Source organism: Hypanus sabinus, chromosome 30 (genome assembly GCF_030144855.1).
Source record: "Hypanus sabinus isolate sHypSab1 chromosome 30, sHypSab1.hap1, whole genome shotgun sequence".
Classification (NCBI taxonomy): Eukaryota; Metazoa; Chordata; class Chondrichthyes; order Myliobatiformes; family Dasyatidae; genus Hypanus; species Hypanus sabinus.
The window spans coordinates 5,904,651-5,929,514 of NC_082735.1; the positions used below are offsets into that span (position 1 = coordinate 5,904,651).

Consider the following 24,864-nt stretch of genomic DNA (forward strand, 5'->3'; position numbering starts at 1 on the left):
GTGCCCTCCATACATTCAATCATCACCCAGTGTCTAGAGCTGTTGGTCCTCCCAGATTGTTCCACTCTCCAGAAATTCACCAGTAAAGTTCCCAGAATGGAAGTAAGCCAGGAGAGAAATCAGTGGGGAATTAAATAAATAAGGAGGAGAATCATGTCAGAATGAGAAAGCAGTAAATGGTGAGGATAGATGTGTTGGGAGTGACCTTCAAAACCGCGCACCATCTCTATCATTTCTTTTAATGCCAACCCACCCAATCCTACAGACCCCAATCCCATCTACGCACTCCATCCTTCAACCTCAGCCACCTTACACTGGGAACCATGGAGCAACATGAGATGGACTGGAGCTCTTAGAGCCCAACGTCAACACAAACTTGACACGTAGGCTCAGATGGATGTGACCTGACCCCCTCGAAACCCTGGGTCAAGGCGTATACGTGAAGGCCTGTCACAGCTACTGCAGCATCAGTTCCCACCTTTTTGCTGGTAAAACTTCAAATGTGTGCACACTCACCCTCAGACCCGCAGGTCCTGGAGGGCCGATCTCCCCCTGAGGTCCAGGCTCACCCTGTCAACACCAAAACACACAATTAACTTTCCATTCACTTCAGGCCACAGGCAGGAAGTTGTAACAGAGGCAGCAGCAAGGTGAAGCAGAACAAAGGGTGCTTTCCTTACCATTTTACCCCGGGGACCAGAGAAACCTGTCATTCCTTGTAAACCACTTTCACCCTATTGCAAAAATACCATCGTTACTGAGGAGAATACTATCAATCAAATTTTTAAAAAACAGTTATTCAGAGAAAACAGTAACAAAAGGGTAAAATATTCCAGCACTCTTCCCAGGAGTATTGTAAGACACAATGGAATGAAGCTACAGAGGAATCAAACATCTGTTCAAAGAGATACTGGAAATTGAGCAACACACTCAAAATGCTGGAGGAATTCGGCAAGTCGGCAGTATCTGTAGACGGAAATAAACAGTCAACGTTACCGACTGAGATGAAGGGTCTCAGTCCAAAACATTAACTGTTTGTTCCCTGCAATAGATGCTGCCTAACCGGCTGAGTTCCTCCAGCATTTTGTGTGTGTTTTATCTATTCAAATAGCCACTTTTGAGCTTCCTAATATCAGCAGAATATATTTATACACAAAAATGTTTCTTTGAGGAAGTTTTGAGCTCAATCTACCTGCTAATTTCTTGTCTTGACAGATCTTGGGAGAGAGAGCAGTTGCTTTTGGAGTCAGGTGTAGGGCATGCGATCAGTGTGGTCTATACAATGACAGACCAAAATAGGCAGATGAAGGAGGTCAGGGCAGATGCTCGGGCTATAAATCAGCCCTCTGCGACTATAAAGACTTGGCTTGGAAATCCTGTGGATCGAGAGAGAGAAATAATGTAGAAGGAATTGTTCTGTGGATCGTGGTGTGAGTTCTGGGGTGGGAGTAGGTTCGGAGAGTGTGCTGACATCCGTTGGTGGATATAGTACCTTGTGCATCAGGCTGGGGTTTTTGGACTGACAGTGAATGAAGTTCAATCTGGAGATCAGGTCTCAAAGGCCATCCTGGAGATAGTCAGGAATGAGATTGCCCTGAAGTCCTGCCATTTTGAAGATTGTTATGATTGGATGGGTCAGCCTGGTGCTAGGCCGAACTGGGAATCAGCTGGAAATTGTTTGTGCTGCAGATGATGTCAACATTGGGTTGAAAATCTAGAGTGAGTCAGAGTCACTGGTGGTCATATCTGATGGGTCAGGTAGGGGTGCAATAAGCCAATAGGGAGATGCTGTGAAAAACAATTATTTTACTTATTATGGTCCTTGAATTTGATTCCTAGTGCCAGACTCCATGTATTTTGCTATGTTAAGGCAGAACCCTGAGAGTCCCACCTCACAATCACCATTAAGGCAGGTGTTGCTGGCTTTGTTCAAGGGCATGCATGCACAGCTCAGAAGAACGACCCAGGAGGACGAACACGAGAGCACACAGAATGATGGGAGTAGTTAGATGATATACAAAGACCTCATCTTAGTAATAGGATGAGGGAAATTCCTTTGCTCAGGAACTAGTGAATCGGTGGAAATCTCTGTCACAGAAGGTAGCTTAGATAGAGTTTGAATGGCTAAGTGGATTGCAGGACTCTGGATTGAATGCCGGAAAACAGTACTGAGCAGCATGTAGAGATGTTGCCTCACTGGTCCATCTGCCCTGTCCTTGCTTGTGTGGAATTTGCACTTTCTGCTTGTAACCAGGTGGGCTTCACACACTGTAGCCACTCCCACATCCAAACAATACAGAGATCAGTAGGGTAATTAACATGTGTAAATTGCTCTGTCTGTGTGTGTGTGTGTGTGTGTGCGCGTATGCGTGCCTGTGTGTGTGTGAGTTTGTGTGTGTGTGCGCGCGTATGCCTGCGTGTGTGTGTGTGTGCGCGCGTATGCCTCTGTGTGTGTGTGTGTGTGTGTGCGCGCGTATGCCTGTGTGTGTGTGCGCGTGTGTGTGTGTGTGTGTGTGTGTGTGTGTGTGTGTGTGCGTATGCGTGTGTGTGTGTGTGCGCGCGTATGCCTCTGTGTGTGTGTGTGTGTGTGTGTGCGTATGCCTGTGTGTGTGTGTGTGTGTGTGTGTGTGTGTGTGTGTGTGTGTGTGTGTGTGTGTGTGTGTGTGTGTGTGTGTGTGTGTGAGTGGGGAGAGAGGGGTGTGAGTTGATGGAAATGTGGAGACGATGACTGGGATTAATGTAACTGTGATTAATGTAACTGTGATAGTCAGTACGCATTGGAAGGATGAAGTTGGCATCCATTTTGTGTGACTCCATGATTCTATGAACTTGGATGTTCATGTTGAATGGTAGAGCAAGCTCAGAGTACCGTTATGTCTCATTTCTACGTAAGACCAACATACATTTCCCTCTGAGAAAATTCATGGACTTCATAGAACCTATGAAGGTTCTACTGGTCAGTCAGTGTGGGAGGGTGGGTATGACCGGTCAGTGTGGGAGAGTGGGTACGACCGGTCAGTGTGGGAGGGTGGGTATGACCGGTCAGTGTGGGAGTGTGGGTACGGTCGGTCAGTGTGGGAGGGTGGGTATGATCGGTCAGTGTGAGAGAGTGGGTACGATCGGTCAGTGTGGGAGAGTGGATACGGTCGGTCACTGTGGAAGGGTGGGTACAACCGGTCAGTGTGGGAGGGTGGGTACGACCGATCAGTGTGGGTGAGTGGGTACGATACGTCAGTGTGAGAGGGTGGGTACGACCGGACAGTGTGGGAGGGTGGGTACAGTTGGTCAGTCTGGGAGGGAGGGTACGGTCGGTCAGTGTGGGAGGGTGGGTACGGTTGGACAGTGTGGGAGGGCGGGTACGACCGGTCAGTGTGGGAAGGTGGGTACGACCAGTTAGTGTGGGAGGGTGGGTACGACCGGTCAGTGTGGGAGTCTTGGAACGGTCGGTCAGTGTGGGAGAGTGGGTATCATCGGTCAGTGTGGGAGGGTGGGTACGACCAGTTAGTGTGGGAGGGTGGGTATAATCGGTCAGTGTGGGAGGGTGGGTATGGTCGGTCAGTGTGGGTGGGTGGGTACGGTCGGTCAGTGTGGGAAAGTGGGTGCGGCCGGTCAGTGTGGGAGGGTGGGAACGACCGGTCAGTGTGGGTGAGTGGGTACGTTCGGACAGTTTGGGAGGGTGGGTACGACCGGTCAGTGTGGGAGGATGGGTACGACGGGTCAGTGTGGGAGGGTGGGTACGACCGTTCAGTGCGGGAGGGTGGGTACGACCGGTCAGTGTGGGAGGGTGGGTACGACCGGTCAGTGTGGGAGGGTGGGTACGACGGGTCAGTGTGGGAGGGTGGGTACGACCGGTCAGTGTGGGAGGGTGGGTACGATCGGTCAGTGTGGGAGGGTGGGTATGGTCGGTCAGTGTGGGAGAGTGGGTACGGTTGGTCAGTGTGGGAGAGTGGATACGGTCGGTCACTGTGGAAGGGTGGGTACAACCGGTCAGTGTGGGAGGGTGGGTACGACCGGTCAGTGTGGGTGAGTGGGTACGATACGTCAGTGTGAGAGGGTGGGTACGACCGGACAGTGTGGGAGGGTGGGTACAGTTGGTCAGTCTGGGAGGGTGGGTACGACCAGTTAGTGTGGGAGGGTGGGTATAATCGGTCAGTGGGGGAGGGTGGGTACGGTCGGTCAGTGTGGGAGGGTGGGTACAACCGGTCAGTGTGGGAGGGTGGGTAGGGTCGGTCAGTGTGGGAGGGTGGGTACGACCAGTCAGTGTGGGAGGGTGGACACGACCAGTCAGTATGGGAGGGTGGGTACGGTTGGACAGTGTGGGAGGGCGGGTACGACCGGTCAGTGTGGGAAGGTGGGTACGACCAGTTAGTGTGGGAGGGTGGGTACGACCTGTCAGTGTGGGAGGGTGGGTACAACCGGTCAGTGTGGGAGGGTGGGTACGGTTGGTCAGTGTGGGAGAGTGGGTACGACCGGTCAGTGTGGGAGGGTGGGTACTGTCGGTCAGTGTGGGAGGGTGGGTACGACCGGTCATTGTGGGAGTCTGGGTACGGTTGGTCAGTGTGGGAGAGTGGGTACGACAGGTCAGTGTTGGAGAGTGGGTACGACAGGTCAGTGTGGGTGGGTGGATACGATCGGTCAGTGTGGGAGGGTGGGTACGGTCAGTCGGTGTGAGAGGGTGGGTACAGTCGGTCAGTGTGGGAGAGTGGGTACGGTCGGTCAGAGTGGAAGGGTGGGAATGGTCGGTCAGTGTGGGAGGGTGGGTACGAGCGGTCAGTGTGGGTGAGTAGCTACGGTCGGTCAGTGTGGGAGAGTTGGTACGGTTGGTCAGTGTGGGAGAGTGGGTATGACCAGTCAGTGTGGGAGGGTGGGTACGGTCGGTCAGTGTGGGGGGGTGGGTACGGTCGTTCAGTGTGGGAGAGTGGGTACGACCAGTCAGTGTGGGAGGGTGGGTACGACCGGTCAGTGTGGGGGGGTGGGTACGACCAGTCAGTGTGGGGGGGTGGGTACGACCGGTCAGTGTGGGAGGGTGGGTACGACCAGTCAGTGTGGGAGGGTGGGTACGGTCGGTCAGTGTGGGAGGGTGGGTACGACCGATCAGTGTGGGAGGGTGGGTACGACCAGTCAGTGTGGGAGAGTGGGTACGGTTGGTCAGTGTGGGAGAGTGGGTACGACTGGTCAGTGTGGGTGAGTGGGTATGGTCAGTCAGTGTATGAGAGTGGGAACGACCGGTGAGTGTGGGAGGGTGGGTACAGTCGGTCAGTGTGGGAGGGTGGGTACGACCAGTCAGTGTGGGAGAGTGGGTACGGTTGGTCAGTGTGGGAGAGTGGGTACGACTGGTCAGTGTGGGTGAGTGGGTACGGTCAGTCAGTGTATGAGAGTGGGTACGACCGGTCAGTGTGGGAGGGAGGGTACGACCGGTCAGTGTGGGTGAGTGAGTACGGTCGGTCAGTGTGGGAGGGTGGGCACGACCGGTCAGTGTGGGAGGGAGGGTACGACCGGTCAGTGTGGGTGAGTGAGTACGGTCGGTCAGTGTGGGAGGGTGGGCACGGTCGGTCAGTGTGGGAGGGTGGGTACGGTCGGTCAGTGTGAGAGAGTGGGTACGGCCGGTCAGTGTGGGAGGGTGGGTACGGTCAGTCAGTGTGGGAGGGTGGGTACGACCGGTCATTGTGGGAGTCTGGGTACGGTCGGTCAGTGTGGGAGAGTGGGTACGACAGGTCAGTGTTGGAGAGTGGGTACGACAGGTCAGTGTGGGTGGGTGGATACGATCGGTCAGTGTGGGAGGGTGGGTACGACCGGTCAGTGTGGGAGGGTGGGTACGGTCAGTCGGTGTGAGAGGGTGGGCACGACCGGTCAGTGTGGGAGGGTGGGTACGGTCGGTCAGTGTGGGTGAGTGGGTACGGTCGGTCAGTGTGGGAGAGTGGATACGGTCGATCAGTGTGGGAGGGTGGGTACGACCGGTCAGTGTGGGAGGGTGGGTACGGTCAGTCAGTGTGGGAGGGTGGGTACGACCGGTCATTGTGGGAGTCTGGGTACGGTCGGTCAGTGTGGGAGAGTGGGTACGACAGGTCAGTGTTGGAGAGTGGGTACGACAGGTCAGTGTGGGTGGGTGGATACGATCGGTCAGTGTGGGAGGGTGGGTACGACCGGTCAGTGTGGGAGGGTGGGTACGGTCAGTCGGTGTGAGAGGGTGGGCACGACCGGTCAGTGTGGGAGGGTGGGTACGGTCGGTCAGTGTGGGTGAGTGGGTACGGTCGGTCAGTGTGGGAGAGTGGATACGGTCGATCAGTGTGGGAGGGTGGGTACGACCGGTCAGTGTGGGAGAGTGGGTACGACCGGTCAGTGTGGCAGGGTGGGTACGACCGGTCAGTGTGGCAGAGTGGGTACGGTCGGTCTGTGTGGGTGAGTGGGTACGGTTGGACAGTGTGGGAGAGTGGGTACGACCGGTCAGTGTGGGTGAGTGGGTACGGTCAGTCAGTGTATGAGAGTGGGAACGACCGGTGAGTGTGGGAGGTGGGTACAGTCGGTCAGTGTGGGAGGGTGTTTAAGGTCGGTCAGTGTGGGAGAGTGGGTACGACAGGTCAATGTTGGAGAGTGGGTACGACAGGTCAGTGTGGGTGGGTGGATACGATCGGTCAGTGTGGGAGGGTGGGTACGGTCGGTCAGTGTGGGAGAGTGGGTACGGTCCGTCAGTGTGAAAGGGTGGGAATGGTCGGTCAGTGTGGGAGGGTGGGTACGAGCGGTCAGTGTGGGTGAGTAGGTACGGTCGGTCAGTGTGGGAGAGTTGGTACGGTTGGTCAGTGTGGTAGAGTGGGTACGACCAGTCAGTGTGGGAGGGTGGGTACGGTCGGTCAGTGTGCGGGGGTGGGTACGACCGGTCAGTGTCGGAGAGTGGGTACGACCGATCAGTGTGGGAGGGTGGGTACGACCGATCAGTGTGGGAGGGTGGGTACGATCGGTCAGTGTGGGTGAGTGGGTACGACCGATCAGTGTGGGAGGGTGGGTACGATCGGTCAGTGTGGGTGAGTGGGTACGACCGATCAGTGTGGGAGGGTGGGTACGATCGGTCAGTGTGGGTGAGTGGGTACGGTCGGTCAGTGTGCGAGGGTGGGTACGACCGATCAGTGTGGGAGGGTGGGTACGACCGATCAGTGTGGGAGGGTGGGTACGATCGGTCAGTGTGGGTAAGTGGGTACGGTCGGTCAGTGTGCGAGGGTGGGTACGACCGATCAGTGTGGGAGGGTGGGTACGATCGGTCAGTGTGGGTGAGTGGGTACGACCGATCAGTGTGGGAGGGTGGGTACGATCGGTCAGTGTGGGTGAGTGGGTACGGTTGGTCAGTGTGGGAGAGTGGGTACGACCGGTCAGTGTGGGTGAGTGCGTACGGTCAGTCAGTGTGCGAGGGTGGGTACGACCGATCAGTGTGGGAGGGTGGGTACGATCGGTCAGTGTGGGTGAGTGGGTACGGTCAGTCAGTGTGGGAGGGTGGGAACGACCGGTCAGAGAGGGAGGGTGGGTACAGTCGGTCAGTGTGGGATGGTGGGTACAGTCGGTCAGTGTGAGAGAGTAGGTACGGCCGGTCTGTGTGGGTGAGTGTGTACGGTCAGTTAGTGTATGAGAGTGGGAACGACCGGTGAGTGTGAGAGGGTGGGTACGAGCGGTCAGTGTGGGAGAGTGGGTACGACTGGTCAGTGTGGGAGGGTGGGTACGATCGGTCAGTGTGGGAGGGTGGGCACGACCGGTCAGTGTGGGAGGGAGGGTACAGTCGGTCAGTGTGGGAGAGTGGGTACGACCGGTCAGTGTGGGTGAGTGGGTACGGTCAGTCAGTGTGGGAGGGTGGGAACGACCGGTCAGAGAGGGATGGTGGGTATAGTTGGTCAGTGTGGGAGGGTGGGTACGACCGGTCAGTGTGGCAGGGTGGGTACGACCGGTCTGTGTGGCAGAGTGGGTACGGTCGGTCTGTGTGGGTGAGTGGGTACGGTCGGTCAGTGTGGGAGAGTGGGTACGGTCAGTCAGTGTGGGAGAGTGGGTACGACCGATCAGTGTGGGAGGGTGGGTACGACCGGTCAGTGTATGAGAGTAGGTACGGTTGGTCAGTGTGGGTGTGTGGGTACGGTCAGTCAGTGTGGGAGAGTGGGAACGACCGGTGAGTGTGGGAGGGTGGGTACAGTCGGTCAGTGTGGGAGGGTGTTTAAGGTCGGTCAGTGTGGGAGGGTGTTTAAGGTCGGTCAGTGTGGGAGAGTGGGTACGATCGGTCAGTGTGGGAGGGTGGGTACGACCGGTCAGTGTGGGAGAGTGGGTACGATCGGTCAGTGTGGGAGGGTGGGTACGACCGATCAGTGTGGGAGGGTGGGTACGACCGGTCAGTGTGGCAGGGTGGGTACGACCGGTCAGTGTGGGAGGGTGGGTACGACCGGTCAGTGTGGCAGGGTGGGTACGACCGGTCAGTGTGGGAGAGTGGGTACGACCGATCAGTGTGGGAGGGTGGGTACGACCGGTCAGTGTGGCAGGGTGGGTACGACCGGTCAGTGTGGGAGAGTGGGTACGACCGATCAGTGTGGGAGGGTGGGTACGACCGGTCAGTGTGGCAGGGTGGGTACGATCGGTCAGTGTGGGAGAGTGGGTACGATCGGTCAGTGTGGGAGGGTGGGTACGACCGATCAGTGTGGGAGGGTGGGTACGACCGATCAGTGTGGGAGGGTGGGTACGACCGGTCAGTGTGGCAGGGTGGGTACGATCGGTCAGTGTGGGAGAGTGGGCACGATCGGTCAGTGTGGGAGAGTGGGAACGATCGGTCAGTATGGGAGGGTGGGCACGGTCGGTCAGTGTGGGAGGGTGGGTACGACTGATCAGTGTGGGAGTGTGGGTACGACCGGTCAGTGTGGGAGAGTGGGTACGACCGGTCAGTGTGGCAGGGTGGGTACAACCGGTCAGTGTGGCAGAGTGGGTACGGTCGGTCTGTGTGGGTGAGTGGGTACGGTTGGACAGTGTGGGAGAGTGGGTACGACCGGTCAGTGTGGGTGAGTGGGTACGGTTGGACAGTGTGGGAGAGTGGGTACGACCGGTCTGTGTGGGAGAGTGGGTACGACCGGTCTGTGTGGGAGAGTGGGTACGACCGGTCAGTGTGGGAGGGTGGGTACAGTCGGTCAGTGTGGGAGGGTGGGTACGACCGGTCTGTGTGGGAGAGTGGGTACGACCGGTCAGTGTGGGAGGGTGGGTACAGTCAGTCAGTGTGGGAGGGTGGGTACAGTCGGTCAGTGTGGGAGAGTGGGTACGATCGGTCAGTGTGGGAGGGTGGGTACGGTCGGTCAGTGTGGGAGAGTGGGTACGACAGGTCAGTGTTGGAGAGTGGGTACGACAGGTCAGTGTGGGTGGGTGGATACGATCGGTCAGTGTGGGAGGGTGGGTACGACCGGTCAGTGTGGGAGGGTGGGTACGGTCAGTCGGTGTGAGAGGGTGGGCACGACCGGTCAGTGTGGGAGGGTGGGTACGGTCGGTCAGTGTGGGTGAGTGGGTACGGTCGGTCAGTGTGGGAGAGTGGATACGGTCGATCAGTGTGGGAGGGTGGGTACGACCGGTCAGTGTGGGAGGGTGGGTACGGTCAGTCAGTGTGGGAGGGTGGGTACGACCGGTCATTGTGGGAGTCTGGGTACGGTCGGTCAGTGTGGGAGAGTGGGTACGACAGGTCAGTGTTGGAGAGTGGGTACGACAGGTCAGTGTGGGTGGGTGGATACGATCGGTCAGTGTGGGAGGGTGGGTACGACCGGTCAGTGTGTGAGGGTGGGTACGGTCAGTCGGTGTGAGAGGGTGGGCACGACCGGTCAGTGTGGGAGGGTGGGTACGGTCGGTCAGTGTGGGTGAGTGGGTACGGTCGGTCAGTGTGGGAGAGTGGATACGGTCGATCAGTGTGGGAGGGTGGGTACGACCGGTCAGTGTGGGAGAGTGGGTACGACCGGTCAGTGTGGCAGGGTGGGTACGACCGGTCAGTGTGGCAGAGTGGGTACGGTCGGTCTGTGTGGGTGAGTGGGTACGGTTGGACAGTGTGGGAGAGTGGGTACGACCGGTCAGTGTGGGTGAGTGGGTACGGTCAGTCAGTGTATGAGAGTGGGAACGACCGGTGAGTGTGGGAGGTGGGTACAGTCGGTCAGTGTGGGAGGGTGTTTAAGGTCGGTCAGTGTGGGAGAGTGGGTACGACAGGTCAATGTTGGAGAGTGGGTACGACAGGTCAGTGTGGGTGGGTGGATACGATCGGTCAGTGTGGGAGGGTGGGTACGGTCGGTCAGTGTGGGAGAGTGGGTACGGTCCGTCAGTGTGAAAGGGTGGGAATGGTCGGTCAGTGTGGGAGGGTGGGTACGAGCGGTCAGTGTGGGTGAGTAGGTACGGTCGGTCAGTGTGGGAGAGTTGGTACGGTTGGTCAGTGTGGTAGAGTGGGTACGACCAGTCAGTGTGGGAGGGTGGGTACGGTCGGTCAGTGTGCGGGGGTGGGTACGACCGGTCAGTGTCGGAGAGTGGGTACGACCGATCAGTGTGGGAGGGTGGGTACGACCGATCAGTGTGGGAGGGTGGGTACGATCGGTCAGTGTGGGTGAGTGGGTACGACCGATCAGTGTGGGAGGGTGGGTACGATCGGTCAGTGTGGGTGAGTGGGTACGACCGATCAGTGTGGGAGGGTGGGTACGATCGGTCAGTGTGGGTGAGTGGGTACGGTCGGTCAGTGTGCGAGGGTGGGTACGACCGATCAGTGTGGGAGGGTGGGTACGACCGATCAGTGTGGGAGGGTGGGTACGATCGGTCAGTGTGGGTAAGTGGGTACGGTCGGTCAGTGTGCGAGGGTGGGTACGACCGATCAGTGTGGGAGGGTGGGTACGATCGGTCAGTGTGGGTGAGTGGGTACGACCGATCAGTGTGGGAGGGTGGGTACGATCGGTCAGTGTGGGTGAGTGGGTACGGTTGGTCAGTGTGGGAGAGTGGGTACGACCGGTCAGTGTGGGTGAGTGCGTACGGTCAGTCAGTGTGCGAGGGTGGGTACGACCGATCAGTGTGGGAGGGTGGGTACGATCGGTCAGTGTGGGTGAGTGGGTACGGTCAGTCAGTGTGGGAGGGTGGGAACGACCGGTCAGAGAGGGAGGGTGGGTACAGTCGGTCAGTGTGGGATGGTGGGTACAGTCGGTCAGTGTGAGAGAGTAGGTACGGCCGGTCTGTGTGGGTGAGTGTGTACGGTCAGTTAGTGTATGAGAGTGGGAACGACCGGTGAGTGTGAGAGGGTGGGTACGAGCGGTCAGTGTGGGAGAGTGGGTACGACTGGTCAGTGTGGGAGGGTGGGTACGATCGGTCAGTGTGGGAGGGTGGGCACGACCGGTCAGTGTGGGAGGGAGGGTACAGTCGGTCAGTGTGGGAGAGTGGGTACGACCGGTCAGTGTGGGTGAGTGGGTACGGTCAGTCAGTGTGGGAGGGTGGGAACGACCGGTCAGAGAGGGATGGTGGGTATAGTTGGTCAGTGTGGGAGGGTGGGTACGACCGGTCAGTGTGGCAGGGTGGGTACGACCGGTCTGTGTGGCAGAGTGGGTACGGTCGGTCTGTGTGGGTGAGTGGGTACGGTCGGTCAGTGTGGGAGAGTGGGTACGGTCAGTCAGTGTGGGAGAGTGGGTACGACCGATCAGTGTGGGAGGGTGGGTACGACCGGTCAGTGTATGAGAGTAGGTACGGTTGGTCAGTGTGGGTGTGTGGGTACGGTCAGTCAGTGTGGGAGAGTGGGAACGACCGGTGAGTGTGGGAGGGTGGGTACAGTCGGTCAGTGTGGGAGGGTGTTTAAGGTCGGTCAGTGTGGGAGGGTGTTTAAGGTCGGTCAGTGTGGGAGAGTGGGTACGATCGGTCAGTGTGGGAGGGTGGGTACGACCGGTCAGTGTGGGAGAGTGGGTACGATCGGTCAGTGTGGGAGGGTGGGTACGACCGATCAGTGTGGGAGGGTGGGTACGACCGGTCAGTGTGGCAGGGTGGGTACGACCGGTCAGTGTGGGAGGGTGGGTACGACCGGTCAGTGTGGCAGGGTGGGTACGACCGGTCAGTGTGGGAGAGTGGGTACGACCGATCAGTGTGGGAGGGTGGGTACGACCGGTCAGTGTGGCAGGGTGGGTACGACCGGTCAGTGTGGGAGAGTGGGTACGACCGATCAGTGTGGGAGGGTGGGTACGACCGGTCAGTGTGGCAGGGTGGGTACGATCGGTCAGTGTGGGAGAGTGGGTACGATCGGTCAGTGTGGGAGGGTGGGTACGACCGATCAGTGTGGGAGGGTGGGTACGACCGGTCAGTGTGGCAGGGTGGGTACGATCGGTCAGTGTGGGAGAGTGGGCACGATCGGTCAGTGTGGGAGAGTGGGAACGATCGGTCAGTATGGGAGGGTGGGCACGGTCGGTCAGTGTGGGAGGGTGGGTACGACTGATCAGTGTGGGAGTGTGGGTACGACCGGTCAGTGTGGGAGAGTGGGTACGACCGGTCAGTGTGGCAGGGTGGGTACAACCGGTCAGTGTGGCAGAGTGGGTACGGTCGGTCTGTGTGGGTGAGTGGGTACGGTTGGACAGTGTGGGAGAGTGGGTACGACCGGTCAGTGTGGGTGAGTGGGTACGGTTGGACAGTGTGGGAGAGTGGGTACGACCGGTCTGTGTGGGAGAGTGGGTACGACCGGTCTGTGTGGGAGAGTGGGTACGACCGGTCAGTGTGGGAGGGTGGGTACAGTCGGTCAGTGTGGGAGGGTGGGTACGACCGGTCTGTGTGGGAGAGTGGGTACGACCGGTCAGTGTGGGAGGGTGGGTACAGTCAGTCAGTGTGGGAGGGTGGGTACAGTCGGTCAGTGTGGGAGAGTGGGTACGATCGGTCAGTGTGGGAGGGTGGGTACGACCGGTCTGTGTGGGAGAGTGGGTACGACCGGTCAGTGTGGGAGGGTGGGTACAGTCAGTCAGTGTGGGAGGGTGGGTACAGTCGGTCAGTGTGGGAGGGTGGGTACGACCGTTCAGTGTGGTAGGGTGGGTACGACGGGTCAGTGTGGGAGGGTGGGTACGACCGGTCAGTGTGGGAGGGTGGGTACGATCGGTCAGTGTGGGAGGGTGGGTATGGTCGGTCAGTGTGGGAGAGTGGGTACGGTTGGTCAGTGTGGGAGAGCGGATACGGTCGGTCACTGTGGAAGGGTGGGTACAACCGGTCAGTGTGGGAGGGTGGGTACGACCGGTCAGTGTGGGTGAGTGGGTACGATACGTCAGTGTGAGAGGGTGGGTACGACCGGACAGTGTGGGAGGGTGGGTACAGTTGGTCAGTCTGGGAGGGTGGGTACGACCAGTTAGTGTGGGAGGGTGGGTATAATCGGTCAGTGGGGGAGGGTGGGTACGGTCGGTCAGTGTGGGAGGGTGGGTACAACCGGTCAGTGTGGGAGGGTGGGTAGGGTCGGTCAGTGTGGGAGGGTGGGTACGACCAGTCAGTGTGGGAGGGTGGACACGACCAGTCAGTATGGGAGGGTGGGTACGGTTGGACAGTGTGGGAGGGCGGGTACGACCGGTCAGTGTGGGAAGGTGGGTACGACCAGTTAGTGTGGGAGGGTGGGTACGACCTGTCAGTGTGGGAGGGTGGGTACAACCGGTCAGTGTGGGAGGGTGGGTAGGGTCGGTCAGTGTGGGAGGGTGGGTACGACCAGTCAGTGTGGGAGGGTGGACACGACCGGTCAGTGTGGGAGGGTGGGTACGGTTGGTCAGTGTGGGAGAGTGGGTACGACCGGTCAGTGTGGGAGGGTGGGTACTGTCGGTCAGTGTGGGAGGGTGGGTACGACCGGTCATTGTGGGAGTCTGGGTACGGTTGGTCAGTGTGGGTGGGTGGATACGATCGGTCAGTGTGGGAGGGTGGGTACGGTCAGTCGGTGTGAGAGGGTGGGTACAGTCGGTCAGTGTGGGAGAGTGGGTACGGTCGGTCAGAGTGGAAGTGTGGGAATGGTCGGTCAGTGTGGGAGGGTGGGTACGAGCGGTCAGTGTGGGTGAGTAGCTACGGTCGGTCAGTGTGGGAGAGTTGGTACGGTTGGTCAGTGTGGGAGAGTGGGTATGACCAGTCAGTGTGGGAGGGTGGGTACGGTCGGTCAGTGTGGGGGGGTGGGTACGGTCGTTCAGTGTGGGAGAGTGGGAACGACCAGTCAGTGTGGGAGGGTGGGTACGACCGGTCAGTGTGGGGGGGTGGGTACGGTCAGTCAGTGTGGGAGGGTGGGAACGACCGGTCAGAGAGGGAGGGTGGGTATAGTTGGTCAGTGTGGGAGGGTGGGTACGACCGGTCAGTGTGGCAGGGTGGGTACGACCGGTCTGTGTGGCAGAGTGGGTACGGTCGGTCTGTGTGGGTGAGTGGGTACGGTCGGTCAGTGTGGGAGAGTGGGTACGGTCAGTCAGTGTGGGAGAGTGGGTACGACCGATCAGTGTGGGAGGGTGGGTACGACCGGTCAGTGTATGAGAGTGGGTACGGTTGGTCTGTGTGGGTGAGTGGGTACGGTCGGTCAGTGTGGGAGAGTGGGTACGGTCAGTCAGTGTGGGAGAGTGGGTACGACCGATCAGTGTGGGAGGGTGGGTACGACCGGTCAGTGTATGAGAGTGGGTACGGTTGGTCAGTGTGGGTGTGTGGGTACGGTCAGTCAGTGTGGGAGAGTGGGAACGACCGGTGAGTGTGGGAGGGTGGGTACAGTCGGTCAGTGTGGGAGGGTGTTTAAGGTCGGTCAGTGTGGGAGGGTGTTTAAGGTCGGTCAGTGTGGGAGAGTGGGTACGATCGGTCAGTGTGGGAGGGTGGGTACGACCGGTCAGTGTGGGAGAGTGGGTATGATCGGTCAGTGTGGGAGGGTGGGTACGACCGATCAGTGTGGGAGGGTGGGTACGACCGGTCAGTGTGGCAGGGTGGGTACGACCGGTCAGTGTGGGAGGGTGGGTACGACCGGTCAGTGTGGCAGGGTGGGTACGACCGGTCAGTGTGGGAGAGTGGGTACGACCGATCAGTGTGGGAGGGTGGGTACGACCGGTCAGTGTGGCAGGGTGGGTACGATCGGTCAGTGTGGGAGAGTGGGTACGATCGGTCAGTGTGGGAGGGTGGGTACGACCGATCAGTGTGGGAGGGTGGGTACGACCGGTCAGTGTGGCAGGGTGGGTACGATCGGTCAGTGTGGGAGAGTGGGCACGATCGGTCAGTGTGGGAGAGTGGGTACGGTCAGTCAGTGTGGGAGGGTGGGAACGACCGGTCAGAGAGGGAGGGTGGGTATAGTTGGTCAGTGTGGGAGGGTGGGTACGACCGGTCAGTGTGGCAGGGTGGGTACGACCGGTCTGTGTGGCAGAGTGGGTACGGTCGGTCTGTGTGGGTGAGTGGGTACGGTCGGTCAGTGTGGGAGAGTGGGTACGGTCAGTCAGTGTGGGAGAGTGGGTACGACCGATCAGTGTGGGAGGGTGGGTACGACCGGTCAGTGTATGAGAGTGGGTACGGTTGGTCAGTGTGGGTGTGTGGGTACGGTCAGTCAGTGTGGGAGAGTGGGAACGACCGGTGAGTGTGGGAGGGTGGGTACAGTCGGTCAGTGTGGGAGGGTGTTTAAGGTCGGTCAGTGTGGGAGGGTGTTTAAGGTCGGTCAGTGTGGGAGAGTGGGTACGATCGGTCAGTGTGGGAGGGTGGGTACGACCGGTCAGTGTGGGAGAGTGGGTACGATCGGTCAGTGTGGGAGGGTGGGTACGACCGATCAGTGTGGGAGGGTGGGTACGACCGGTCAGTGTGGCAGGGTGGGTACGACCGGTCAGTGTGGGAGGGTGGGTACGACCGGTCAGTGTGGCAGGGTGGGTACGACCGGTCAGTGTGGGAGAGTGGGTACGACCGATCAGTGTGGGAGGGTGTGTACGACCGGTCAGTGTGGCAGGGTGGGTACGACCGGTCAGTGTGGGAGAGTGGGTACGACCGATCAGTGTGGGAGGGTGGGTACGACCGGTCAGTGTGGCAGGGTGGGTACGATCGGTCAGTGTGGGAGAGTGGGTACGATCGGTCAGTGTGGGAGGGTGGGTACGACCGATCAGTGTGGGAGGGTGGGTACGACCGGTCAGTGTGGCAGGGTGGGTACGATCGGTCAGTGTGGGAGAGTGGGCACGATCGGTCAGTGTGGGAGAGTGGGAACGATCGGTCAGTATGGGAGGGTAGGCACGGTCGGTCAGTGTGGGAGGGTGGGTACGACTGATCAGTGTGGGAGGGTGGGTACGACCGGTCAGTGTGGGAGAGTGGGTACGACCGGTCAGTGTGGCAGAGTGGGTACGGTCGGTCTGTGTGGGTGAGTGGGTACGGTTGGACAGTGTGGGAGAGTGGGTACGACCGGTCAGTGTGGGTGAGTGGGTACGGTTGGACAGTGTGGGAGAGTGGGTACGACCGGTCTGTGTGGGAGAGTGGGTACGACCGGTCTGTGTGGGAGAGTGGGTACGACCGGTCAGTGTGGGAGGGTGGGTACAGTCGGTCAGTGTGGGAGGGTGGGTACGACCGGTCTGTGTGGGAGAGTGGGTACGACCGGTCAGTGTGGGAGGGTGGGTACAGTCAGTCAGTGTGGGAGGGTGGGTACAGTCGGTCAGTGTGGGAGAGTGGGTACGATCGGTCAGTGTGGGAGGGTGGGTACGACCGGTCTGTGTGGGAGAGTGGGTACGACCGGTCAGTGTGGGAGAGTGGGTACAGTCAGTGTGGGAGGGTGGGTACAGTCGGTCAGTGTGGGAGGGTGTGTACGGTCGGTCAGTGTGGGAGAGTGGGTACGACCGGTCTGTGTGGGAGAGTGGGTACGACCGGTCAGTGTGGGTGAGTGGGTACGACAGGTCAGTGTGGGTGGGTGGGTACGGTTGGTCAGTGTGGGAGAGTGGGTACGACAGGTCAGTGTGGGTGGGTGGGTACGGTCAGTCAGTGTATGAGAGTGGGAACGACTGGTGAGTGTGGGAGGGTGGGTACAGTCGGTCAGTCTGGGAGGGTGGGTACAGTCGGTCAGTGTGGGAGGGTGGGTACAATCTGTCAGTGTGGGAGGGTGGTAAGATCGGTCAGTGTGGGAGAGTGGGTACGGTCAGTCGGTGTGAGAGGGTGGGTACAGTCGGTCAGTGTGGGTGGGCGGGTACGAGCGGTCAGTGTGGGTGAGTAGGTACGGTCGGTCAGTGTGGGAGAGTTGGTACGGTTGGTCAGTGTGGGAGAGTGGGTACGACCAGTCAGTGTGGGAGGGTGGGTACGGTCGGTCAGTGTGGGGGGGGTGGGCACGGTCGGTCAGTGTGGGAGAGTGGGTACGGTTGTTCAGTGTGGGTGAGTGGGTACGACCGGTCAGTGTGGCAGGGTGGGTACGACCGGTCAGTGTGGGAGAGTGGGTACGGTTGGTCAGTGTGGGAGAGTGGGTACGACCGGTCAGTGTGGGAGAGTGGGTACGGTTGGTCAGTGTGGGAGAGTGGGTACGACCGGTCAGTGTGGGTGAGTGGGTACGGTCAGTCAGTGTGGTAGGGTGGGAACGACCGGTGAGTGTGGGAGGGTGGGTACAGTCGGTCAGTGTGGGAGGGTGGGTACGATCGGTCAGTGTGGGAGGGTGGGTGCAGTCGGTCAGTGTGGGAGAGTGGGTACGATCGGTCAGTGTGGGAGGGTGGGTACAGTCGGTCAGTGTGGGAGGGTGGGTACGATCGGTCAGTGTGGGAGGGTGGGTACAGTCGGTCAGTGTGGGAGAGTGGGTACGACTGGTCAGTGTGGGAGAGTGGGTACGATCGGTCAGTGTGGGAGGGTGGGCACGACCGGTCAGTGTGGGAGGGAGGGTACAGTCGGTCAGTGTGGGAGAGTGGTTACGACTGGTCAGTGTGGGTGAGTGGGTACGGTCAGTCAGTGTGGTAGGGTGGGAACGACCGGTCAGAGAGGGAGGGTGGGTATAGTTGGTCAGTGTGGGAGGGTGTGTACGGTCGGTCAGTGTGAGAGAGTGGGTACGGCCGGTCAGTGTGGGAGAGTGGGTACGACCGGTCAGTGTGGGAGGGTGGGTACGATCGGTCAGTGTGAGACAGAGGGTACGAACGGTCAGTGTGGGAGGGTGGGTACGACCAGTTGGTGTGGGAGGGTGCGTACGGTCGGTCAGTCTGGGAGGGTGGGTGCGATCGGTCAATATGGGAGGGTGGGCACGTTCGGTCAGTGTGGGAGGGTGGGTACGATCAGTCAGTGTGAGAGAGTGGGTACGATCGGTCAGTGTGGGAGGGTGGGTACGACAGGTCAGTGTGGGTGGGTGGGTACAATCGGTCAGTGTGGGAGGGTGGGTACGACCGGTCAGTGTGGGAGGGTGGACACGACCGGTCAGTGTGGGAGTCTGGGTACGGTCGGTCAGTGTGGGAGAGTGGGTACGACAGGTCAGTGTGGGTGGGTGGGTACAATCGGTCAGTGTGGGAGGGTGGGTACGACCGGTCAGTGTGGGAGGGTGGACACGACCGGTCAGTGTGGGAGGGTGGGTACGACCGGTCAGTGTGGGAGAGTGGGTACGACCGGTCAGTGTGGGAGGGTGGGTTCTGTCGGTCAGTGTGGGAGGGTGGGTACGACCTGGCTTTGTGGGAGTCTGGGTACGGTCGGTCAGTGTGGGAGAGTGGGTACGACAGGTCAGTGTGGGTGGGTGAATACGATCGGTCAGTGTGGGAGGGTGGGTACGGTCGGTCGGTGTGAGAGGGTGGGTACAGTCGGTCAGTGTGGGAGAGTGGGTACGGTTGGTCTGTGTGGAAGGGTGGGAATGGTCTGTCAGTGTGGGAGGGTGGGTACGAGCGGTCAGTATGGGTGAGTAGGTACGACCGGTCAGTGTGGGAAAGTGGGTACGGTCAGTCAGTGTGGGAGAGTGGGTACAGTTGGTCAGTGTGGGAGGGTGGGTACGGTCGGTCAGTGTGGGAGGGTGGGTACGACCGGTCAGTGTCGGAGTGTGGGTACGGTCGTTCAGTGTGGGTGAATGGGTACGGTCAGTCAGTGTGGGAGGGTGGGTACGACCAGTTAGTGTGGGAGGGTGCGTACGGTCGGTCAGTCTGGGAGGGTGGGTACGATCGGTCAGTATGGGAGGGTGGGCACGGTCGGTCAGTGTGGGAGGGTGGGTACGACCGATCAGTGTGGGAGGGTGGGTACGACCGGTCAGTGTGGGAGAGTGGGTACGACCGGTCAGTGTGGCAGGGTGGGTACGACCGGTCAGTGTGGGAGGGTGGACACGACCGGTCAGTGTGGGAGGGTGGGTACGACCGGTCAGTGTGGGAGAGTGGGTACGACCGGTCAGTGTGGGAGGGTGGGTTCTGTCGGTCAGTGTGGGAGGGTGGGTACGACCTGGCTTTGTGGGAGTCTGGGTACGGTCGGTCAGTGTGGGAGAGTGGGTACGACAGGTCAGTGTGGGTGGGTGAATACGATCGGTCAGTGTGGGAGGGTGGGTACGGTCGGTCGGTGTGAGAGGGTGGGTACAGTCGGTTAGTGTGGGAGAGTGGGTACGGTTGGTCTGTGTGGAAGGGTGGGAATGGTCTGTCAGTGTGGGAGGGTGGGTACGAGCGGTCAGTATGGGTGAGTAGGTACGACCGGTCAGTGTGGGAAAGTGGGTACGGTCAGTCAGTGTGGGAGAGTGGGTACAGTTGGTCAGTGTGGGAGGGTGGGTACGGTCGGTCAGTGTGGGAGGGTGGGTACGACCGGTCAGTGTCGGAGTGTGGGTACGGTCGTTCACTGTGGGTGAATGGGTACGGTCAGTCAGTGTGGGAGGGTGGGTACGACCAGTTAGTGTGGGAGGGTGCATACGGTCGGTCAGTCTGGGAGGGTGGGTACGATCGGTCAGTATGGGAGGGTGGGCACGGTCGGTCAGTGTGGGAGGGTGGGTACGACCGATCAGTGTGGGAGGGTGGGTACGACCGGTCAGTGTGGGAGAGTGGGTACGACCGGTCAGTGTGGCAGGGTGGGTACGACCGGTCAGTGTGGCAGAGTGGGTACGGTCGGTCTGTGTGGGTGAGTGGGTACGGTTGGTCAGTGTGGGAGAGTGGGTACGACCGGTCAGTGTGGGTGAGTGTGTACGGTCAGTCAGTGTATGAGAGTGGGAACGACCGGTGAGTGTGGGAGAGTGGGTACGATCGGTCAGTGTGGGAGGGTGTTTAAGGTCGGTCAGTGTGGGAGAGTGGGTACGATCGGTCAGTGTGGGAGGGTGGGCACGACCGGTCAGTGTGGGAGGGAAGGTACAGTCGGTCAGTGTGGGAGAGTGGGTACGATCGGTCAGTGTGGGAGGGTGGGCACGACCGGTCAGTGTGGGAGGGAGGGTACAGTCGGTCAGTGTGGGAGAGTGGGTACGACCGGTCAGTGTGGGAGGGTGGGTAAGATTGGTCAGTGTGGGAGGGTGGGCCCGGTCGGTCAGTGTGGGAGGGTGGGTACGGTCGGTCAGTGTGGGAGAATGGGTACGATCAGTCAGTGTGGGAGAGTGGGTACGGTTGGTCAGTTTGGGAGGGTGGGTAAGATTGGTCAGTGTGGGAGGGTGGGCCCGGTCGGTCAGTGTGGGAGGGTGGGTACGGTCGGTCAGTGTGGGAGAATGGGTACGATCAGTCAGTGTGGGAGAGTGGGTACGGTTGGTCAGTTTGGGAGGGTGGGTAGTACCGGTCAGTGTGGGAGGGTGTGTACGGTCGGTCAGTGTGGGAGGGTGGGTACGGTCAGTGAGTGTGGGAGGGTGTGTACGACCGGTCAGTGTGGGGGGGTGGGTACGACCGGTCAGTGTGGGGGGGTGGGTACGACCGGTCAGTGTGGGGGGGTGTGTACGACCGATCAGTGTGGGAGGGTGGGTACGACCGGTCAGTGTGGGAGGGTAGGTACGATCGGTCAGTGTGGGAGGGTGGGTACGACCGGTCAGTGTGGGAGGGTGGGTACGATCGGTCAGTGTGAGAGAGTGGGTACGACCGGTCAGTGTGGTAGGGTGGGTACAACCGGTCAGTGTGGGAGGGTGGGTACGACCGGTCCTTGTGGGAGGGCGGGTACGACCGGTCAGTGTGGGAGGGTGTGTACGACCGATCAGTGTGGGAGGGTGGGTACGACCGGTCAGTGCGGGAGAGTGGGTACAGTCGGTCAGTGTGGGAGAGTGGGTACGGTCGGTCAGTGTGGGAGGGTGGGTACAGTCGGTCAGTTTGGGAGGGTGGGTATGACCCGTCAGTGTGGGAGAGTGGGTACGACCGGTCAGTGTGGGACTGTGGGTACGACCGGTCAGTGTGGGAGTGTGGGCACGGTCGGTCAGTGTGGGAGAGTGGGCACGGTCAGTCAGTTTGGGAGGGTGGGTACGATCGGTCAGTGTGGGAGGGTGGGTACAGTCAGTCAGTGTGGGAGGGCGGGTACGGTCGGTCAGTGTGGGAGAGTGTGTACGGTCGGTCAGTGTGGGAGAATGGGTACGATCGGTCAGTGTGAGAGAGTGGGTACGACCGGTCAGTGTGGGAGAGTGGGTACGATCGGTCAATGTGGGAGTGTGGGTAAGGTCGGTCAGTGTTTGAGGGTTGGCACGGTCGGTCAGTGTGGGAGGGTGGGTATGATCAGTCAGTGTGAGAGAGTGTGTATGATCGGTCAGTGTGGGAGGGTGGGTACGACCGGTCAGTGTGGGAGTCTGTGTACGGTCGGTCAGTGTGGGAGGGTGGGTACGACTGGTCAGTGTGGGAGTCTGGGTACGGTCGGTCAGTGTGGGAGGGTGGGTACGGTAGGTCGGTGTGGGAGTCTGGGTACGGTCGGTCAGTGTGGGAGAGTGGGTACGACAGGTCAGTGTGGGTGGGTGGGTACAATCGGTCAGTGTGGGAGGGTGGGTACGACCGGTCAGTGTGGGAGGGTGGTCACGACCGGTCAGTGTGGGAGAATGGGTACGACCGGTCAGTGTGGGAGGGTGGGTTCTGTCGGTCAGTGTGGGAGGGTGGGTACGACCTGGCTTTGTGGGAGTCTGGGTACGGTCGGTCAGTGTGGGAGAGTGGGTACGACAGGTCAGTGTGGGTGGGTGAATACGATCGGTCAGTGTGGGAGGGTGGGTACGGTCGGTCGGTGTGAGAGGGTGGGTACAGTCGGTCAGTGTGGGAGAGTGGGTACGGTTGGTCTGTGTGGAAGGGTGGGAATGGTCTGTCAGTGTGGGAGGGTGGGTACGAGCCGTCAGTGTGGGTGAGTAGGTACGACCGGTCAGTGTGGGAAAGTGGGTACGGTCGGTCAGTGTGGGAGAGTGGGTACAGTTGGTCAGTGTGGGAGGGTGGGTACGGTCGGTCAGTGTGGGAGGGTGGGTACGACCGGTCAGTGTCGGAGTGTGGGTACGGTCGTTCAGTGTGGGTGAATGGGTACGGTCAGTCAGTGTGGGAGGGTGGGTACGACCAGTTAGTGTGGGAGGGTGCGTACGGTCGGTCAGTCTGGGAGGGTGGGTACGATCGGTCAGTATGGGAGGGTGGGCACGGTCGGTCAGTGTGGGAGGGTGGGTACGACCGATCAGTGTGGGAGGGTGGGTACGACCGGTCAGTGTGGGAGAGTGGGTACGACCGGTCAGTGTGGCAGGGTGGGTACGACCGGTCAGTGTGGCAGAGTGGGTACGTTCGGTCTGTGTGGGTGAGTGGGTACGGTTGGTCAGTGTGGGAGAGTGGGTACGACCGGTCAGTGTGGGTGAGTGTGTACGGTCAGTCAGTGTATGAGAGTGGGAACGACCGGTGAGTGTGGGAGGGTGGGTACAGTCGGTCAGTGTGGGAGGGTGTTTAAGGTCGGTCAGTGTGGGAGAGTGGGTACGACCTGTCAGTGTGGGAGAGTGGGTACGATCGGTCAGTGTGGGAGGGTGGGCACGACCGGTCAGTGTGGGAGGGAGGGTACAGTCGGTCAGTGTGGGAGAGTGGGTACGACCGGTCAGTGTGGGTGAGTGGGTACGGTCGGTCAGTGTGAGAGAGAGGGTACGACCGGTCAGTGCGGGAGGTTGGGTATGACCAGTTAGTGTGGGAGGGTGCGTACGGTCGGTCAGTCTGGGAGGGTGGGTACGATCGGTCAGTATGGGAGGGTGGGCACGGTCAGTCAGTGTGGGAGGGTGGGTACGACCGATCAGTGTGGGAGGGTGGGTACGACCGGTCAGTGTGGGAGAGTGGGTACGACCGGTCAGTGTGGGAGGGTGGGTACGACCGGTCAGTGTGGGAGGGTGGGTACGACCGGTCAGTGTGGGAGTCTGGGTACGGTCGGTCAGTGTGGGAGAGTGGGTACGACAGGTCAGTGTGGGTGGGTGGGTACGATCGGTCAGTGTGGGAGGGTGGGTAAGATTGGTCAGTGTGGGAGGTTGGGTACGGTCAGTGAGTGTGGGAGGGTGGGTACGATCAGTCAGTGTGAGAGAGTGGGTACGGTCGGTCAGTTTGGGAGGGTGGGTACGGTTGGTCAGTTTGGGAGGGTGGGTAGTACCGGTCAGTGTGGGAGGGTGGGTACGATCGGTCAGTGTGGGTGAGTGGGTACGGTCGGTCAGTGTGCGAGGGTGGGTACGACCGATCAGTGTGGGAGGGTGGGTACGACCGGTCAGTGTGGGTGAGTGGGTACGGTTGGTCAGTGTGGGAGAGTGGGTACGACCGGTCAGTGTGGGTGAGTGGGTACGGTCAGTCAGTGTGCGAGGGTGGGTACGACCGATCAGTGTGGGAGGGTGGGTACGGTCAGTCAGTGTGTGAGGGTGGGTACGACCGATCAGTGTGGGAGGGTGGGTACGATCGGTCAGTGTGGGTGAGTGGGTACGGTCAGTCAGTGTGGGAGGGTGGGAACGACCGGTCAGAGAGGGAGGGTGGGTACAGTCGGTCAGTGTGGGATGGTGGGTACAGTCGGTCAGTGTGAGAGAGTAGGTACGGCCGGTCTGTGTGGGTGAGTGGGTACGGTTGGTCAGTGTGTGAGGGTGGGTACGGCCGGTCTGTGTGGGTGAGTGTGTACGGTCAGTCAGTGTATGAGAGTGGGAACGACCGGTGAGTGTGGGAGGGTGGGTACAGTCGGTCAGTGTGGGAGGGTGGGTATAGTCGGTCAGTGTGGGAGGGTGGGTACGATCGGTCAGTGTGGGAGAGTGGGTACGACCGATCAGTGTGGGAGGGAGGGTACAGTTGGTCAGTGTGGGAGGGTGGGTACGACCGGTCAGTGTGGGAGAGTGGGTACGACCGGTCAGTGTGGGTGAGTGGGTACGACCGGTCAGTGTGGGTGAGTGGGTACGGACAGTCAGTGTATGAGAGTGTGAACGACCGGTCAGTGTGGGAGGGTGGGTACGACCGGTCAGTGTGGGAGGGTGTTTAAGGTCGGTCAGTGTGGGAGGGTGGGTACGATCGGTCAGTGTGGGAGGGTGGGTACGACCGGTCAGTGTGGGAGGGTGGGTACGATCGGTCAGTGTGAGAGAGTGGGTACGACCGGTCAGTGTGGTAGGGTGGGTACAACCGGTCAGTGTGGGAGGGTGGGTACGACCGGTCATTGTGGGAGGGCGGGTACGACCGGTCAGTGTGGGAGGGTGTGTACGACCGGTCAGTGCGGGAGAGTGGGTACAGTCGGTCAGTGTGGGAGAGTGGGTACGGTCGGTCAGTGTGGGAGAATGGGTACAGTCGGTCAGTTTGGGAGGGTGGGTATGACCCGTCAGTGTGGGAGAGTGGGTACGACCGGTCAGTGTGGGACTGTGGATACGACCGGTCAGTGTTTGAGGGTTGGCACGGTCGGTCAGTGTGGGAGGGTGGGTACGATCAGTCAGTGTGAGAGAGTGTGTATGATCGGTCAGTGTGGGAGGGTGGGTACGACCGGTCAGTGTGGGAGTCTGTGTACGGTCGGTCAGTGTGGGAGGGTGGGTACGACTGGTCAGTGTGGGAGTCTGGGTACGGTCGGTCAGTGTGGGAGGGTGGGTACGGTAGGTCGATGTGAGGG

The 24,864-nt window shown here is 60.1% G+C and overlaps 1 protein-coding gene across 1 annotated transcript in view; it reads right to left on the reverse strand.

Moving 5' to 3' along the window:
* Positions 1–24,864, reverse strand: part of col9a2 (procollagen, type IX, alpha 2) — a 131,447-nt gene that overhangs the window by 31,440 nt on the left and 75,143 nt on the right. Inside the window, exons 21-22 of the mRNA XM_059954240.1 lie at positions 681–734; positions 517–570 (exon numbers count right to left, since the gene is read on the reverse strand). Coding sequence (XP_059810223.1) covers positions 517–570; positions 681–734 — 108 coding nt within the window. The remainder of the gene's footprint in view (positions 1–516; positions 571–680; positions 735–24,864) is intronic.